At 48.2% G+C, this 19,403-nt stretch overlaps 3 protein-coding genes and 1 long non-coding RNA gene across 4 annotated transcripts; 2 read left to right on the plus strand and 2 right to left on the minus strand.

Annotated features, from left to right (window-relative positions):
* Positions 1–11: 11 nt before the first annotated feature.
* Positions 12–2,693, minus strand: LOC109783321 (uncharacterized). The gene is made up of 2 exons (XM_020341932.4): positions 2,014–2,693; positions 12–781 (listed from the first exon to the last, which is right to left on the minus strand). Exons 1-2 carry the CDS (start codon positions 2,599–2,601, stop codon positions 245–247), a joined length of 1,125 nt encoding a protein of 374 aa, XP_020197521.1. The 5' UTR covers positions 2,602–2,693; the 3' UTR covers positions 12–244.
* A 10,751-nt stretch (positions 2,694–13,444) lies between these two features.
* Positions 13,445–16,758, plus strand: LOC109783325 (uncharacterized). Its single transcript, XM_020341935.4, has 2 exons — positions 13,445–15,868; positions 16,025–16,758. Exons 1-2 carry the CDS (start codon positions 13,853–13,855, stop codon positions 16,505–16,507), a joined length of 2,499 nt encoding a protein of 832 aa, XP_020197524.1. The 5' UTR covers positions 13,445–13,852; the 3' UTR covers positions 16,508–16,758.
* Positions 16,688–18,985, minus strand: LOC109783326 (peptide methionine sulfoxide reductase B5). Its single transcript, XM_020341937.3, has 3 exons — positions 18,712–18,985; positions 17,221–17,377; positions 16,688–17,118 (listed from the first exon to the last, which is right to left on the minus strand). Exons 1-3 carry the CDS (start codon positions 18,804–18,806, stop codon positions 16,966–16,968), a joined length of 405 nt encoding a protein of 134 aa, XP_020197526.1. The 5' UTR covers positions 18,807–18,985; the 3' UTR covers positions 16,688–16,965.
* LOC141026282 (uncharacterized) lies at positions 17,384–18,094 on the plus strand. The gene is made up of 2 exons (XR_012188115.1): positions 17,384–17,871; positions 17,925–18,094. It is a non-coding gene; the product is annotated as an uncharacterized lncRNA (long non-coding RNA).
* Positions 18,986–19,403: the final 418 nt, after the last annotated feature.

Raw genomic sequence — 19,403 nt, forward strand, 5'->3', positions numbered from 1 at the left:
TTGCACCGCCGTTAAATCAAGTACTGAAACATCAAAAATTCAGTGAAAGTTCACGTACATCTCTTGGTTTGACTTCGGTTAGTCACGTACATCATGCAGTTTGCCAATGCCAAAACAAACAGGATCACCAGTTCACCAGTCTCTGCTAGCAAGAAAGGAACACCAAAACCTGATTGAACTAAAGGTGTGGCACCCATTTTGTGTCTTCTGCCCTACCAGTATAACAGGGAAAACAGCACAAACACTACTCACTTTGCTCGATTGCTTGTGTCTCAACCTCCTTCACCGCCAGGGGTTCATACCAGGCAGGCCCAAATCCAGCTGCCTTCCTAGCCTCCGCATTGAAGGGGGGCTTCAGGGGTCCTCGGAAATGCTCTCTAACGATGCTGTGGAATCTCTCAATGATTGCCATTTCATCGGCGTCGCCTAGGCTGCACCTTGCCAGTCCATCGCCCACTTGTTGAACCGCCTCGTCATGGCTATTAATATCTTCTGTCGGCTTATCTGCCAATCCATCATGCACCGCTTGAGAAGTCTTATTATCGTCACCTGTCCTACCTTCCAGCAGCTCAGAGCATTGGGATTTAGGCTGCGGAACTGGAGGTGCAATTGGATCACTGGGGAGGGACCGGAGGCACAAGTATCTAAACCATCTAACGCCAGCTGCACAGTGTGTTATCTCTTCTGGATAAATGATGTCTTCAAGCAGTTTGGCTGTTTCTTCATCCCCACCAGCGCGGAATCTTGATATGGTGGTTGGAAGGACATCTAATCCCCTGGCCTGTGTTCCATATGGGCATTTATCAGACATAAATATGTGCATATGGTTGATCAGAATTTATCACATGCAGAAAACAAATGATGTTGGCAATACTATTATGCATAATAGATACGTACATCCTAATTGTCCCCATCACTCCACAAAATTACAGACATGTAAAGTCGAGGACAGCTTAACTGAACGCATTGATAGACAGTTAACCACGATTACAGAAAGGAACATCTGGTGGATAGTTCACTAAAAAAGCAACTCAAGTCCAACATAGCGACACATTTTTCAGCTTGGTTCTAAGTTTACTGAAGAAATTGCTTTGCAAGGATTGCTAGTTTCTCTGGAGTAAATTGTGCACGCCCAAACAGTCCAAAATCTTGATTAACAAAGAACATAAGGTTGGTCTGATAGCTACCATAGGAGGCCATAGCCCTAAGTTCAGATACCACGTCAAAGTGCAAATGTCACAGTATGCACTTTATGAACCAATCAGAAGTGAATATAAGAAAGAAGGAAAATGTAAAGGATATCAATTAGAAGAGTCAGTTGACAGATTTCATTACAGGCTATTCTTCATGGTTACTCCCCAAGGTGGCTTCTTAGATCTTCATTTGGATACATGAGAATGATACTATTATAATTTATTCTCTCTGGATACTCTAAAAAATTAGAAGGTTTTTTAGAAATAAAATTTGAAGGTTCTGCTCATACAGTCATACTACCCCAGCAAAGACTGCGAGTTAGTTCAGTTAATTCGTTCCATCGTAATTCTAACATTAATTGGTCCACTATATCAGAAGAAGAGTCATTACCAACCATTAATTGGTCCCTTGAGTTACCAGGGTTAGCTCATTTTCTTGCATTGAGAACAGAAGAAGATACAGATGGTTCATAATCCTTACACTGGGCCAGTTCCTCGCAATAAACAACACAACCCAGAAACTATAGTTCTCCTGCAAGCTTCCAAGTTTCAAGTAGAACATCTTCAAACTGAGTATAATTTTTATGCAACCAACCACAAATGAAGAAAGTGAAATGATGATTGATTTAGCATCGGAATTTCACAAAACGAATGACGTTTCAGCTTTCAAGGCTTTGCCTGCTCATGCCTACAATGATAAAGTCGTGTAGAAAGCCTCTAGCTCGATGTATCGAGTCAATTTGGGCATCGCTAAGCGAATTACTGTCCTCAGTTCCTCATGCCAATGGTAAATAAAGAGGTAGGGCTGCTCAGTGCTCACCTCGTGGACGCAGTGCTCGACAGCCAGGCGGGCGAGGAGGCAGTGCGAGGTGCGCATGGCCGAGTCCCAGAGGCCGTCGTGCGCGGGGAGCGCGCCGTAGTGCGACCCCAGCTCCCGGAGCCGCGCGGAGAGCACCGCGAAGTGCCGCCCTTCGTCCTGCGCGACGCGGGCGAAGTCGTCGAAGAAGCCGCGGGGCATGCGGAGCTGCGCGCCGAAGCGGGCGACGATGTCCCAGGAGAGGTCCACGGCCCAGCTTTCGATGTGCGCCAGCGAGTGCAGCATCGCCAGCCGGCTCTGCGCGCTGCCGCCCTTCCCCAGCTTCGGCGCCTGGGAGGGCGGGAGCAGCCGCACCGCGTCGCTCCGCGCCGGGCGGTCCGGCGGGGCGCGCGCGGGCTGCGCCGGGTCGTAGGGGAGCGGGATGGCGCCGCGGAGCCACTCGGTGGCGGCGAGGTCGCCCAGCCGGGCCTTCTCGTCGGGGTCGGCCGTGTCGAGGATCTTCAGCGCCCAGTCAACCAGCGTCTTGGGCGGCGCCTGCCCGCCCGCTTTGTCGACGACGACCGCTCCACCGGCACCGCCCACGGCATCCATCTGAGAGTTTAGCTGGAAACGGCGGCGGCGGCGACGACGACTGGGTGGGTGGGCGGACTGCTGGTGGGCCGTCTAATGCAGGATGGACAGGACCAGCCGACATATTCCTTTGATATGAAAACTACTACCCAGGCCCATTTGTGAATTACAAGAGGCTTACTGCGTCAAATCCTACTAGCTAGAAGAAAAGAAACTTTCAACTCAAAAGAAGAAGAAGAAAAGAAACCTAGACTAAAAAAAAGAAAATAAACTTATATTAGACTAAAAAAAACTTATATCAAAAAAGAAGAAAAGAAACTTATATAAAACGAAGAAGAAAAGAAAAACTTCCCTATAAAAAGGGTACAAATTGCTAAAAAAATGCTAGTTAGAGGAAAAGAAAACTTCCTCTAAAAAAACTATCCAGACCCATTTCTCCTCTCTTCCCTTAAAAAAAGAGTATTGTTCCCCTTCCAGCTCTTCTTTCGTCCAGCCATTCCCACCTCGGTAGCCCAACATCCCACCTCCCTCGTATGGTTTTCCCGAGTCGGTTATCTTCCTAAAAACTGATCAACCTCCTGCCCTAAACCCCCCACACACGATTGCTTGTCCCGGCACTCCCAGCCGACGCTGCAGGTCGTCATCTTCGGCCCTCTAAGGCCCTCCACTATGTGACCGGTGCCTGGTGCATTAAAATATGGTACATCGCCCTCAGGAAAAAATTTGGCACCGCCCTCACACCGTTGGGTTGCAGCCCGTAGAAAAGCGGGACCCTCACGTACATAAAGAAATTGAGCAAGCCAACCTCCCCCTCGATCCTTCGCGCTGGAAGTGGGCATCGGTGCACAGTTTAATGTATTTTATCATCATGCTGGAAGTGGGCATCGGTGCCAGCACTTGCTCCGGTTCCCACAATATTTTTTATAGCACTGCATGGGCTATGGAGGGCACCGGTGCCAAATTGTGTAGAAGTAGATTTGGCACCTCTTTTGGCCTACATAGTGGAAGGCCTAAAGAACTTCGGCACCATGGTATCTGCCGCCTCCACATCTCGCACTCTCGACCGCCACTACAGGTTGGGGAAGGGGGGAGGAGGTGGCGGGCGAGAAGGGGAGGTCGAGGGCTAAGTGCAGTGGGAGCTTCATTGGTTCGTTAACATCTCGCAGGCCTAAACCTCGGGTGTTGCAGGTAACTACTTTGCGCACGACTGGTGCATGGACGATTTATGCACGATGCGCAATTGAACGATTTCCTGCAGAGAGCTTGATGACACCAACGGCTTGATTAACAATATCGTGCGTAAATCGTGCAGAGGACGTCAGTGTGTATAGCAATGTTAATAGAAAATGGAAAGGCTGGAACTATACGTATTATATGCACCATCCTGTTTTAGAGCTATATACACACACTGAACACTCTAATCTCATTGACCAGTAATCTATACATTAGTGTCTCCATGGCATTCCAGGCCCAGCCGACACACATATTCTTTCGATATGAAAACTATCCAGGCCCATTTGTGAACTACAAAAGGCTTCGTCAAATCCAGGCCCATTTTGAGTTTTTTTTAAGGAATGCACACCTTCCGTCTTATAATATAAGATCATTTTGCAAGCTGGAGGGAGTAGTTACAAAACCAAAAGGCTTACTGCCTCAAACCCCACATATACAAGAAAAATGCATGTTGTTGTGTCCGTTCTTGTATAGCCGACAATAGATTGACAAATAATACCAATGTAGAAAAGAGTACCACTACCTTGCAATCCAGACGATGCACAATACTTAGAGTTGGAGAAGGAACACATGTATGCAAGTTGTAGAGAAAAATTGAATCACACATAATAAACTTCATTGTACTGGATCATCTCGCCGAGGGGGTTAAAATAACTTCCTAGTATACAAAATGGTAGGAGAGAATGTAAACCGGGAGTATGTGGAAGTAATTTTTTGAATCAAAATCTAGACAAAATTTTGTCTCCGCCAAGAAAAGGTACCACGATCTTTTTGCAGTGAGAAACCATGTATTTTTCCTTTATCTTCTTGATGATTGTTTCTAATACATTTAACTTAAGAGGAGACATGGACATAAAGCTACATGGGAACACTTGGCCCTGAATAAAGTTTGTTTTAACGGAATGTATATGTACTCGAATGGAGGGAATGAAAATCTCAATGACATGAAATCTGGAGATCAGAGATGTATCGTCTCAAAAGAATGACAGGATGTGGTCTCCACTCCGTGCGGTCAGAAGTGAGACTTTGTTCCTTCCAGTTTAGAAAAAAGCTACTGGTCAATCCTTATTTACCAAACCTCGATAGTTTCCACTTGCATTTCATAAAGACATAAGTAGATAGTGCAACTGGCGATCACTTCTTTATCGATTACTTTGTTAAGAACAATCCTCCATAACTGTAAATCAATTTGATTTGAACAAGGAGCCAAAATATATAGCACTTGGTGATTACCAGTTTGATTTGAACAAGGATTATGCATCTTGGCCACATTTGTTTCTATTTTCGTTCTGAACTGAATTTCAACTCCATTCTCCCTTAGTGGTATTGGAATTGTGTTGATGTTGAGATGAAAGTGTCGCGGTTCATACCCAGTTAATGATAATAATGCTTCATGTGTAGACATTTTTTTTCTTCTTTAGCCCTATGGCTTGACCGATGCTTCTATGTCTACCCGTGCTCGGTGTGTTGATGTCCTGATGGGCAAAGATCTACGATCTAGCGACATCTTCATGCATAATGTTATTTTTTTTTGTAATAGAGAATTACATGAACCACTTTTTATTATGATAGTATACATTGTACCTACTGGTGCGAGTTTATCTTGCCCTCACTTACTCAGGATGGTGTTGACAATTTACATTCACGGTAAATTATGTTGTCTTATACTAGCATTTTTGAATGACATACCAGCGGTTTTGGCCAATATGAATATGAGCCATCATTGCCTTCATGGTTACAGGTGGGGGTAGCTTGGGCTTCGAGCCTAGGATCAAGCATGCAAACCTGTCGATGATATTCTAGGGGAATGAAGCAAGAGCTGCAGCTGCATATGCTTATTCTCTTATGCCCCCTTTTTTTTTGCCAAATAGCATAAGTAACCACTCGCTCAGTCACTACAATATTCATTGGCATTTAACATCGATCCTTCTTTCACTCCCTTTAAATTTTTGGCATAATATATGTTTTATTTAAGACATTAATACGTGTGTTGTACATGCATAATTACTAGTATAAACAAGAGCAGAACATATGGTTTTACATTCATCAAAAGAGTCCGAACCTGGACAAAACATCGTCTTCCTTGTTTGTGTTACCATCTGTCCGAGATCGTCAGCTCGGGATCCCCTACCCGGAGGTCTGCCGGTTTTTACACCGACACGACACATATGGTATGCTATGTAGGTTTGATGAACATGTTTTTAGCGTGAAGTAGTTTGTTTAAATTTGTGTGCTATGTAGGATCTGTTATTGCAGCGCGCCCGGCGTCCTGCCAGAAACGTTTATGGGATATCGTAAATGATTTTTCCGGGACAGCGGCTTGCTTAGGTTGGACTCGATTAAGTTTGAGATGGGTGGTCTCGCGGAGTGAATTGACCTGCAGAGTATCAAAACGGAAGGAAAAGAGGAAGAAAAATGCTCAGCGCGATTGGTCTCCAGGCGTGTGTCATAGTCATCACGTCGTAAGTGGGTGTGGTCAGACGAGTCCGCATTTGGCATAGCATGGACGTGGTATTGTTTCCTCCATGCGCTCGGGCCAGTTTTCTTGCACGCCAACCTTCCACATCCACGTAGGAGCGGCGGCAAGTCGTGACCACCTGCGTCCCCGTTTTAACGAGTGAATTGCACGTACCGTCCTGGTACTGGTGGGTTAGGTCCAAAACAGCCCTGGAGCTCGCTAACTGCCTCGCTACGATCCTGCTACTCGCGAAATAGGTCCATCGACGGTCCTGGGCCGGCTTGCTGTACGTACGCGTGCACTCAATTAAAAAAAGGCACGTATCCAGCCACGTAAGCACAGCCAGACGAGGGCCGAATCAGTTCTTTGCAATGCGGCCCCTCCCTTTCAGGACAAACCTGCCCGCATTACAGCCTTCGAACTGGGACGAACAGGGCGGCGGCGGTTGAGATCGGCAGCGATCGGCGGCGACGCAGCGATCATTGAGGGAGAGTGAAGGAGGCGATCGGAGACGGTGGCGACGACATATCAACTGTGCGTCGTCACCGGCGGTGATGGCTCCCGTCCAGCGGCACAACAGGGGTCCCGTACCCAAATACGGTGTGTTTGATTCATCCCATTACTTCTTCTTTAGAGTTGTGAGTAGGGGAATTATGTTGATTTCGATCGTTGGAATTCTTCTGGTCATCAGTTTAGTTCAATTCGGCACTGATTTGCTTAGGGTTTGGACACAACCGTAGGGTTTTTGTATGGATGAACTGAAAAATTGAATTTCCTTTTCTGTGTTTGACAGCACAAGAGACTGATTACTTCACTATGGAGTTCATTTATGATGGAGTTTTCATGGGGACAGGAGGCAATAGGTCCTATGTTAATGGTAGGAAGGTTTCATATGATTACTGTGAAGCTGATGTAATATGTATGGCCATGTTTGGCGATTTAATTAAGGCATTGGGTTATGAAAGAAGGGGCAGAATTAACATATACTTTTTGCTGCCCGGTATGCAAATCAATGAAGATGGTCTGCGGTTGTTATCAAAGGACAGCGACACAACGTGCATCAGGGCTATGGTTAGAGAGGGACATAGGTTTCTCATGTTTTATCTTGAGCATGACGATAAAATTGCTGCAGAAACACAGGATGATGTTATTGCAAACCCCACCACCGAGTTGCCCAATGTTATCAGCCCTATGAATTGCAGTACAGATCAGGAGCATGAGAGTGTTTTGGAGCAGAGCAATGTGTCACCTAGTCATGCTGATGAGAGTAGAATAGAAGGGACGAGTACATGCAAAGGGAGAGGAAAAGCAAAGGAAGAAGATGATGTGTGTAGTGATGATGAATCATGTGACTCTGATTACGTTGCATCACTAGTAGACAGTGACTATGATCTAGAGGATGGTGATGCTGATTTGTTCATTGATAGGAAGCAGAATGGTGCAGAGAAGGAATGCAAAGGGAAAAGTAAAGAAGTTGTAGAAGATGACATTTCTGAAGATGATAAACTGGAGCTTCCAGATTCAGATGAAGAAGACATGAAATTCAATTTCAAGCATTTTACAGATGCAGATATGAATGCGCCCAAGTTTCATTTGGGTCAGGTCTTCACATCTATTGATCAGTTGAGGAAAGCAATTAGGGAGTACAGTTGCAAGGAGAGGTTGAACATAACCTTTCCGAAGAATGACAAAACTAGGCTTGGAGCGAAATGCAATGATGGATGCCCTTGGTACTTGTATGCATCATATGACAACAGGACACAATCCATCATGATCAAGACATTCAAAGATGAACACACTTGCTGCAAAAAGTGGCAAGTAAAAGCTTTTACAGCCAGATATATAGCTCATAAGTATGTGGAGAAGATCAGAGCTGATGAGAAGATTACACTTAAGGGTTTTGGGTCACTAGTGCAACAAGAATGGAACATGAAAGTGAAGAGGGGAAAACTTGGGAGAGCTAGGAAAATTGCACACAACATAATCTATGGAGATGAAATTGCACAATACAATAAGTTATGGGACTATGGGCATGAGTTGAGGAGATCCAATCCAGGCAGCACTTTCTTTGTTGAGCTTGCCGATGATGGTCAGTTTCAGAAATGTTATTTCTCATTTGATGCATGCAAGAGGGGGTTTCTATCTGCTTGTAGGCCAGTACTTTTTGTTGATGGAACCCATTTGAAGACCCAATTTGGTGGCATTCTCTTGACAGCTATTGGAATGGACCCCAATGACTGCATCTTTCCAATAGCTTTTGGTGTTGTTGAAGTTGAGAATACAAAAAGTTGGAGGTGGTTCTTGACTGCTTTCAAAGAAGACCTAGGCATTGTCAACACCTCCCGATGGAGCATTATGTCAGACAAGCAGAAAGTAAGATCATATGTCTCATGTATTTTGTTCATGCATCTTATTTTTAAATCAATTCGGCATGCTTACATTGCTTTATCTCAACCAGGGATTAATTAGGGCTGTTAAGGAACTGTTTAGTGACTCAGAGCATAGATTTTGTGTTAGGCATTTGTGGCAGAATTTCACAAAAAACTTTAAAGGTGAAATCTTGAAGAACCAACTATGGAGATGCGCAAGAAGTACTACAACAGGTCAATTTAGGGCCAACATGGATCAGATGTTGATTTTAAATAAAGAAGCTCATGACTGGTTGGATGAGTTAGATCCGAAAACTTGGGTTAGAGCTTATCAAAGAGAATTCCCTAAGTGCGATGTGCTACTGAATAACAATTGTGAGGTCTTCAATAAGTACATATTAGAAGCAAGAGAAATGCCCTTCTTAAGCATGGCGCAGACCATAAAGGGGCAGATAATGGCGAGAGTTTATTCCAAGAAGGAAGAAGCAGGGAAGTGGCATGGCACCATATGTCCAAAAATTAGGAAAAGACTCCAAAGGCATGTGGAAGCTGCTAATACATGCACGGCTGACCCAGCAGGACTTGGGATATTCCAAGTTAATGACAGAGGTGCAGATTTTGAAGTGGACATCAGGTTGAGGACTTGTAGCTGCAAGAGATGGGATTTGACTGGAATACCATGTTGTCATGGAGTGGCTGCTTGTAGGCATGACCAAATACCTCCAGAAGAAATGGTGCACTCATGCTACTCCATTCAAACATATTTAAAAGCATATGAGCATATTATCATGCCATGCAAAGATGTGGCTGAGTGGCAGAGAATGTATGGAAGAGAAATACTTCCTCCACCAATTCTGAAAAAGAAAGGAAGGAGAAAGAAAAATAGGAGACAACAACCAGAAGAGAAAGAGGGAAGGGCAGGGCGAAAAATGGGTAGAGGAGGGGCTGTTATCCATTGCAGCTATTGTGGTGCTGCGGGCCACAATATCGGAGGATGCACTGATTTTAAGCTTGGTTTGAAACCAAAGAAAAAGGGCAAGGTAGTTAGAGCTGAGCCACCGGTTTCCTCTGATTCAGAAAATGAGGATCCAGTCCTAACTCAGGTAATGTATATAATAGTATGTGTCATTTCTCATTATTTATTTAATTTCATGTATCATTTCCCATATATATAATTAATAGCAACTGTCATGATTAATATAGGAGCAAAATATGCAAACTATGGGTATGAGTCAACCAGAACGTACTACATATGAAGCAGAGGCCATTTCTACATTGATAGCTGAGGTTTGTTTGTATGTGCTTTCTAGTGCCATTTCTGTAATATTTATCTATACAACATGCATTGCTGAAATCCAATATTTAACATTGCAGACACAATCAAGCCAGAGACCGATTGTGCAACCAACTGCTTTACCAGAAAATGCTTTCATTCAAGGAAATGTCCAAATGCAGCCCCGAGTGCAAGAGACAACTGCCACAATCCATGGAAATGTTCATAGGAAGAGAGAGGTGTTAGCTTTGGCCAAATTGAAAGCAGCAGCTGAGAGAAGGGACGTAGCGGATCAAGCCAAATTTGATGCAGCCATGGCAAAGCTTAAAGAAGAAGAGAACAAACTAATGCTAGCAGCTGAGCAGAGAAAACAAGAGCTGCAAGAAAAGAGGAAAGTTGCTGAAGAGAAAAAAAAAGCAATGTTGGAGCAGAAAAAATTAGAAGCTGAGGCAAGAAAAAGAGTTGCTGAAGAAAAAAAAAGGAAAGCTCAAGAGGAGAAATTTGCACTTGCAGAGGCAAAAAGGTTAGCTATGCAAGCAAAAAAAAAAAGAAGCAGCAGAGGCAAAGCAAAAGAAGGCAGAAGAAAAAAAAAGAATTCAAGAAGAGAAGAAGAGAGATGCAGAAGAAGCATATGCAAGGGAGGAAATGAACTTTATTTTCATGCAGCAAGATGAGCAGGAAAGGCAGCAGAGATTTAAAGAATATCAACACCAAGAGGAGCAAGCAACGAAAAAGGCTTGGGAGGATCCTGTCGTAACACAGGTTAATAGGGCTCAAGCTGCTACAGCAAGAGAAGAGGAGGTTAGTAGGGCTCATTCTTCTACAGCAAGGCAAACCATTGTGGAGAAAAGAAAGCTAGATGATATGGAAGCAATGAGGTTAAGAGTTGATGAGGAGAGGTACAGGGCATGGCTGCAAAAAGAAGAGCAGATGGAGCAAGCAAACAGTCAACAAGGCACTTCCAACAAAAGAACTCTTCTCAGTCCGCAAAACACTCAATTTAAGATGCCAAGAAAAGTTAGTATGTTTGATTATCTGAGGGAGTAGTTTAGTTCATGTGATCTGCCAATTTCAGTTTATTTTGGATTACCATGTAGTTGAAACTATGTTTATTTTGTGAGATGTGCTCAGGAGACTATGTTTATTTTCTAAAATGTGTTCATGATCATGTTTTGCTCATGATCATGATGCCCTGGCTGTAATGACTACTGTCTTTCAGGGAGGATGCAGTGACATGTTATTTGCAAAAGTATGATTTTTTTTATTTCCTGAAATTTCCTGTGATATGCTGAAAAATGCAAATTTCCCTTGGCAAATGGTACAACACATGACCAAATAATCCATGTACTGTTCATACACATATTATCCATGTACTGTTCAGTTCACATATTGCCTAGTTTCTACGAACATTACAAGTTAATATCTAAATCCTGTAGAAAGTGAAAAGCAATGGCCAAATGGTACAACACATGTCCAAATAATCCATGCACTCTTTCTATTTCATATAAATACTGTCCATGTTCACATATTGCCCTGTTTCTATTAACATTGCAACTTCATGTCTAAATCAGTGCATAGCGATGACCAAATGGTACATCAGATGATCATATAATCCATGTAATGTTCAAATGATAAAGCACATCACATGCCCATAGATGGCAAATGGCACCAATATGACGAGATCACAACACATCATATATCACATAGAAATATTTTGTTCAGATTACAAATCTCATCCATCTTACACAACATAGCCCAGATCACAACTATGCAATTACCTAAAGATCACACATAGCCCAGATCTTCTAACTAACACCATCTCAAACAAGAGTATAACTAACAACAGCGCCATTACACAAGCCAAAGTTCTGAACTTCAAAAAAATTCAGTGATCTCCAGAGTTGCCGGCGGCACGCAACCATGCATTGACCTGCAACTCCCGCCTACCGGAGGGCGGCTCGATGGCAATCAGCTTGCCGTGGAGCTCCTTCAGTACGCCCTTGACGAGTCCGTCTCCCACGCACTGTCGGCACTCGGCAGTACCTAAGCAGCACACGCCCACGGCAGTACTGAGCCGACAGTAGCTTAGCAGCACACCCTCTTTCTCCAGTGCCGCAAGTAGAGCCGACAGTGCCACATCGACCCTCCGCTCGCCGACGTCATTAGCTAGCAGCAGGCGCTCGCACTAGCTCACCTCCAGCGCGTCCGTCCCAGGCGTGTAAGCCAGGAGGACACGACAACTCTCCGGGCGGAGACATGGATCTCCACGGCGCCACACCTCCTGCGGGAATGCTCTCCCGTGCACGCCGATGGTGTAGTCGCCGCCGCGGGCCACGGCTGGGACGGCTCCGCCTCCGCCTGCACAGCAACCGGCGCTCCTGCTCCGGCCGTCGCGGGCCACGACTGGGATAGCTAGGCCTCCGCCCGCACAGGATGCAACGCTCGCCGGTGCCGACGCCGGCGCCGGAGACGGAGCTACTCACTCCCGGCGCTGCCGCCGTCCATGGTTGTAGGCTAGGGATTTCAAACGAATTGGGGATCGAACAGGGGAATTGACCTGGTCTCGCTCGGTCCAGGAAAACTGATTCGGCCCTCGTCTGGCTGTGCTTACGTGGCTGGATACGTGCCTTTTTTTTTAATTGAGTGCACGCGTACATACAGCGAGCCGGCCCAGGACCGTCGATGGACCTATTTCGCGAGTAGCAGGACCGTAGCGAGGCAGTTAGCGAGCTCCAGGACTGTTTTGGACCTAACCCACCAGTACCAGGACGGTACGTGCAATTCACTCCCGTTTTAACCCACGCATGCCTGATGCTTCCGTGAACACGGCTCTGCATCTGCAGTTCGATCGGGGGCATAAAATAGTTTTTGCGAAAATATGGCAAATTGTGCCGCCGTGGTGACCACGTCCCGGACATAGAATTCTCTGCACGTACGTCGTACTAGTACCCAACCGTTGGCCTCAAACCAAATCAAAGATATAGTTCCTTCATTGTCTTACTCCCTCACTTGCCCAAGTCAAATCATATGAACATTTCAACTCGTCAAAAAACAAATAAATCGTATGAACGTTGTACGCAAGTATCTGTCTCTAATTCGCCTCAACCCCATCAACTATTTATCTATTTATTTTAGTGAAAAAAAGAGCATCTGTTGGTGAGTTGTGGCGTCCGTGGCTGTGCTTTCACGTTGGCACGTAATTTGTGGATGAGAGGAAAGAGAGGGGCGGCGGCTACAGAAATCGGCTTCCATTGCTCCCTGCGTTCCCGTTGGAACAGCGGAAGATCGACCCGGGCCGGGCGGGCCGACGGAGCAATTGATGCTGATGCGGTCGCAGTCCGTCGTTTGCTTGCACGGCAACGTCAGTAAGCTGGCGGCCGGGCCACCACCCGTCCACACCGCCGCCGTCTTGGACGCTCCTCCCCTTCTCATAACCACGCCATCCGCTTGCCTCCGTTTCGATTGGTATGTGTCCCTTTTTTACGACATTCACTCGCGTACACCGATTCTCCGGCATTCACCCGGGTTTTATCTACGAACACAACAAGAAGTTTCCCATTTACCTTCCTCTCTCAACATCGTTCTTCTTGTTCCTATGGATGCATACAAGTCAAGAGATATTGTTGTTTCTTGCACCAACCACAAATGTTGGTGGAATGGAATAATACGTCCTCGCCACGTCCGGACACCCAATCATGGGCCACTTTGAGCCTTCTGCTTCCACGTCCTCATCTACTCCTTCTACTTGTAGTAGCCTTCATCTCTTCATGAGCTGACCGTTGACGCAGCCAAACTGTTCCACGTACGTACGTCGACCTGTGGAAGTAGAAACCTTCTCCAGCTCGTGCTTGCAAGCATTCGCTTCAAATCCAACGTCATCTCCTGGCCTGGCTTCCCATCCGTGAAGCTCCTCAACCAAGCTAAGACGACGGCGGCACCATGAAGAAGAACCCGCCGAGCATCGAGATCGTCCAGCACCGGGTCGGCGGCGGCCTGGGCAGCGGCGGCGGCGGCTCCATATCCTTCTCCGAGCCGTGGCGGGAGATGACGCCGGGGAGCGGCAGCGGCCACGGCAGCAGCTCGGGCCGGGGCGGCAGCCGGGAGCCTCCCGAGAAGCGCCTCACGCTGTTCGCGCTCCGGCTCGCCGTCCTCGAGAAGGCGGCCAGCGGGCTCGGGAAGCTCGACTTCGCGTGGGCCACCGTGGTGCTCCTCGGCGGCTTCGCCAGCGACCTCAAAACCATCGACTTCTGGTGCATCACCGTCATCCTCGTCAGCGAGGCGGCGCGCGTCTTCAGCCGCAGCCACGAGCTGGAGTGGCAGCACCACGCCACCCTCACCTCCACGGCCGGCAGCGCGCTGCGCTCCAGCTCGCGCTTCTTCCGCCGCCTCGCGCACGCCATCGCCGAGCCGCAGACGGCCGCGGCGCTCGGGGACGGCGGCGACGCGCGCGCCAGGGCGGCGCTGTTCCAGCGGCAGATCGTGGCCCTGATGAAGCAGCGCACCTGGCACGCCCCCGACGTGCCGCTGCTCCCCTACACCGGCTGGGTGTTCGTGTCCAAGAAGATCGGCAGGCTGCTCAACTGGCTGCAGGTGCTGTCGGCGCTGGCCTGCGTCGCGCTCTCGGTGACGCGGCTCTGGAGCAGCGGCGGCGATTTCGACGGGGCCAAGAACATGCGGCCGGCGCTGGTGCTCTTCTACGCGCTGGCGCTGCTGGAGGCGTCGCTCTTCCTGCTGGAGAAGGCGTACTGGACGTGGAAGATGTCCGTCTGCAAGCTGCTGGAGCAGGTGAGCGCCGAGTGCGAGCTGGGCCCCTACGGCCTCGTCTCCCTCAAGCGCTTCTTCTACGACGCCTACTCGCAGTGCATCGAGGGGAGCATCTTCGACGGCATCAAGATGGACCTCGTCACCTTCGCCGAGGACCTCATCCTCTCCGACTTCCTCGACGAGCAGCTCATCGGCGTGCGCATCCTGCAGCAGCTGGCCACCAGCAAGGGCTCCGCGCGCGACACGCTGCGCAAGCTCGGCACCAACCCGCGCTCCATCGAGCGCGCCGTCGAGATGCTCAACTGGAAGCGCCACGAGGAGGAGGAGGTGCGCAAGTGCGCCGCCGAGGTCGTGTCCAAGCTCGCCGGCAAGCGCCAGAACGCGCTCCGCGTGTCGGGCATCCCCGGCGCCATCGAGTCCGTCATGTCCCTGCTCTACACCGGCAGCGGCCCGCCGACGTCCCTGGACCACCCGCTGGGGGCCGTCGCCGCGGCCGCCGTGCCAGACCGGATCTACGACTACCTGCAGTTCAACCTTCTGGGCCTGCACATACTCAAGAAGCTGGCAAGGGACCATGACAACTGCGGCAAGATCGGCAATGCCCGTGGCCTGCTCGCCAAGATTGTGGAGTTCACGCACGTGTCCCCCACTCTGCTCCTCAACCCGAGCGCCTCGGACTCCCAGGTGCGCTCCGTGAAGCGCGCGCTCCAGGTGATCAAGATGCTCGTGTACACGACGGGGGCGACGGGCAAGGCGCTCCGGCGGGACGTCGCCGAGAACGTGTTCACCGTGAGCAACCTCCGTGGGGTCCTGCAGCACGGCCACCAGCGCATGGAGCTGCAGAAGCTGGCCATGGACGTCCTCACCGGGATGGCCATGGACGAGAGGGCCAAGGAGACGATCGTCGGCACCGGGGGCGTGGTCAAGCTGCTGCTCTCGATATTCTTCAACGCCGGCGAGTGCGAGCTCGGGAACGAGGCCGGCGAGGCGCTGGCGATGCTTGCCTTGGAGAGCGAGGCGAGCTGCGCCGCCATCCTGAAGAGGGCCGACGTGCTCGATCAGCTGGCGTCCGCGTTGGACGCCCACGACGCTCGGTGTCTTAACGCCATGAGGGTGCTGCGCAACCTCTGCGCCTACTCGGGAGAGGAGCATCGAACGCGCCTGAGCACGGTGACCAAGGCCATGCCCACGGTACGACATGTCTTACTTACTTGCTTGGTCATGTTATACTAGTATTTCTGCGTGATCCTACCTAACCTAACCATGGCTGGCACAATCTTAAACCGTACTTACTTATTGGAAATGACATGTGGATGACAGACACAATTATCTATCTTTGGCATTCAGGTGCTGGGAGCCACCATGACAGGACGAGACAAGATCCTGGAAGTGTCCGTCGGACTCACGACACAGATCTGCAGGTTCGTCGACATCGAACAGTTCACCGCCGAGCTGCGCCGGGCCGGCTTGAACGAGCGCGCCTACGTGGAGCGGCTGGTCGGCATCCTGCGGCAATACAGGTACCCGGAAATCAGAGTGCCACGGATGCGGCGGTTCGTGGTGCAGCAGATTGCCTGGCTCATGACGAGCTCAACTCGCCGCGATGGCGGTGGCTTTGTGGACTTGCTCCGGGAGCTCGGGATGAGGCAGCTGCTCGAGGCCATCGCCGAGACGACGTCAGAGGTGGAGTGCTACCACGTCTTCTCTGGCAGCGTCCCTATCGGCAAGCACCGCGAGAGCTTCTCTGCCATCGTGGACACCGCGCTCCAGCTGCTCGCCGCCGGCCAAGACACTGCTGGTGCTGGTGCTGGAGGAGAAAGCGTCTCCTGAATCAAACCAAAGACTGCAGTGACGCTCCGAAGTGGGAGGAGTGAATCATGAAATGCGATTAGTTAATGGAGTTGAGCATTCTTTTCCTGGTATATACTGCAAGACACAAAACTATTTTTTGTATTGTAGAGAGTTGTATAGATCACTGGTCAATGTGATTAGAGAGTTCACTGTGCATAGTTCCAAAAATAGGATGGTGTATATAATACGTATATATAGTTCCAAAACATGACGCAGAAAACTTTCAGACCGAACAGATTAGGAGTACAGGATGACAGCCTGGTTAACAGCAGAAACTTGCAAGATCCTATCCATGTTTTATTTACCGACTTTCCGCAACTTCGGATCGGGGAAATTCATCCACATAACTTCGAGAAAACGGGCTCTGGGACCTAATCATTATTGTTTTCACGGTTTTACGACCTGAGAAGTTCATCCAAATGACTCAAGAACTGGATTCAGGAGGAGGCAGGAGTAAACTTGATGGAAACGCTGTTGACGCAGTGGCGCTCATCGGTAGGCGTCTTGAAGCCTTCTCCCTTGAAGACATGGCCCAAATGCCCGCCGCAAGATGCACATGTGATCTCTACCCTCCTACCATCAGGGTCAGGCTGAACACAAGGGAACATGGTACCATTCAGTATGTTACCCAAACAAACAAAATAAAGGACCTGATGATAGAATCAAGTAAGTGAACGGCTGTTGAAGCATACCGTCCTGTGTATGGCTCCAGGAAGTCCTTCGAAGAAGGCCGGCCAGCCACAGCCAGAGTCAAATTTGGTGGTGGATTTGTACAGGGGCGTTCCGCAGCCAGCGCACTTGTATGCCCCATCACCGTAGAACTTGTTGTACTCGCCTGTTCCCGGCAACCTGGAATGCAATGTGAGATTAGTTTGAAGGCATCATTTTCAGAAATTATTTTTCACGTCAGGTACAAACAAAGGTTGTCATGATGAAACTTCAGAGTTTAGCTCCCTTTGGGCTAACTTAGTTCAGTATCTATGCAAATATGTGCAAATCCAATTCCTGATGCATAAACATGGTGCTGCTAGGTACATAGGCCAAATTTCCTCATATGGTTTCATCTGTAAGAGTTATCCCAATTAACAATGGCAGATTGATGTGAATGTTAACTGGTTCACATCACACCAGAACTAATGTCCTTGTATGGTTTCAGCACCGATTTGTAACACGGGAATTTCACATGAATCAGTTCGTTCCCCCAAGGAAGAAGAAAGGAAAAGTAGTTTGCAAATGTAGTTAACTTCCTATCCTACCCCAACTAATGTTCATTGAAAAGGCAGCCATCTTTTTTAGTGTCACATGCTTGGCATGGTAATTATAATCAACTATACCAGTGAAGAGTATATTCCGCCTCAATAGAGGGGAAGCGAAAAAACTATGGCCTAAACTCTAGTGCCACAGTCGATATATTTCTGGGATAAAAACATAACATTTACCTTCTTTTAGACTTCACTCTCCAATTTTAAATCTTTCAGTCCATAGTCCATACAACTAGTTCTTGAAGAATTTTCCTTTTTTATTTTTTTTTTCTAACTCTAAAGCAAAGTAGGAGTAGTAACTAAATCGTAACTCAGTTTCAATTATGAAGTTGCTAAACAGACATACCGTGTGGTGGTTTTTGAACAACTTGACACTACAGGGAACTGTCTACAAGAGTAGAGGGCATCAGGGCATGTCTGCAGATTTATTTATTTTTGCAAATTTGCATATCCTGAATAGGATTATTATACTACATCTTTTTTTACTCTAATAATTCTATATTCCTTCTTACATAAGAAGTCAACTTAGACAGTGCTGAGTGGGGATAGTGCTGAGTGGGGATCCAATTGTTCAATTAGGGTTGGCATGATCCACCAATAAAAACATAGGAACGGTGAGCAGCAAGCAGAGTCAACATCCAGGCAGAATCGACAGGACGAGGGGTTCGAAACTACAAGAATCCTCCTACCAATCGATGGCCATGGCGCCAGCATCAAAATCGGCCAGAGGAGCACCCGCACGGCTCCAAGAAATAGAAAGGAGACAACTAAAGAACATCACGCGCAGGCAGTGCACAGCGGCACAGCAGGAACGGATTAACTCACAAGACTCTGCTCCTAAACATCGTGATCGCAAACACGCATGGCATACACTTCATGAAGAACTGGCGGATCGAGAGATGGCAGAAAGTGTATACTGACTCGGTGCCCTTGAGGCGGAGGATGCGGAACTGCTCGGGGTTGAGGACGGCGCGCCACTCCTCCTCGCTCCTCGGCTTGCTGTCGCCGGACGCCATCGGTCGCGCTAGCGCGCGCGGCGAACGCGGGGGAGCAAGAAGCCGGCGGAGCGCCGAGGAGGGAGACAGGGAGGGGAAGATCGAGAGAGAGCAGAGGAGGGGAAGAGGATAGCGGAGACTTTTTGTTGCGCGGTGGGGGCGACTGGCCACCTTTTTGAAGCCGAAGCACGGCGTCCATTTGGCACCCAATTCAATTCATGCATTATCCGGATCCGGTGCAGGTGCGTTGAACTTGGACGGGCTCTCGGCTCACCCACGCATCCTCCCTCGATCGTGCACCCCTCCCTTCTTAAATATTTGTCTTTTCTAAAGATTTTAAATAGACTACCCCATACGAATGTATATAGACATATTTTAAAGTGTAGATTTACTCATTTTGCTTCGTATGTAGTCACTTGTTGAAATCTCTAAAAACACAAATATTTAAGAACGGAGGAAGTACTTTGTTACTCTGAGCAACTCTAGCAGACCCCGCAAAATCCCAACCCGCAAAACGCATTTGCAGTTTGACGAAGATCTCGTTTGCGGGTCAAGAACGAGCGCGGCCGATCAGAAACCGTAGATGAAACTGCATAATTTGAAAAAACAGTTTCGCGG

Source organism: Aegilops tauschii, chromosome 6 (genome assembly GCF_002575655.3).
Source record: "Aegilops tauschii subsp. strangulata cultivar AL8/78 chromosome 6, Aet v6.0, whole genome shotgun sequence".
In the NCBI taxonomy this organism is placed as follows: domain Eukaryota; kingdom Viridiplantae; phylum Streptophyta; class Magnoliopsida; order Poales; family Poaceae; genus Aegilops; species Aegilops tauschii.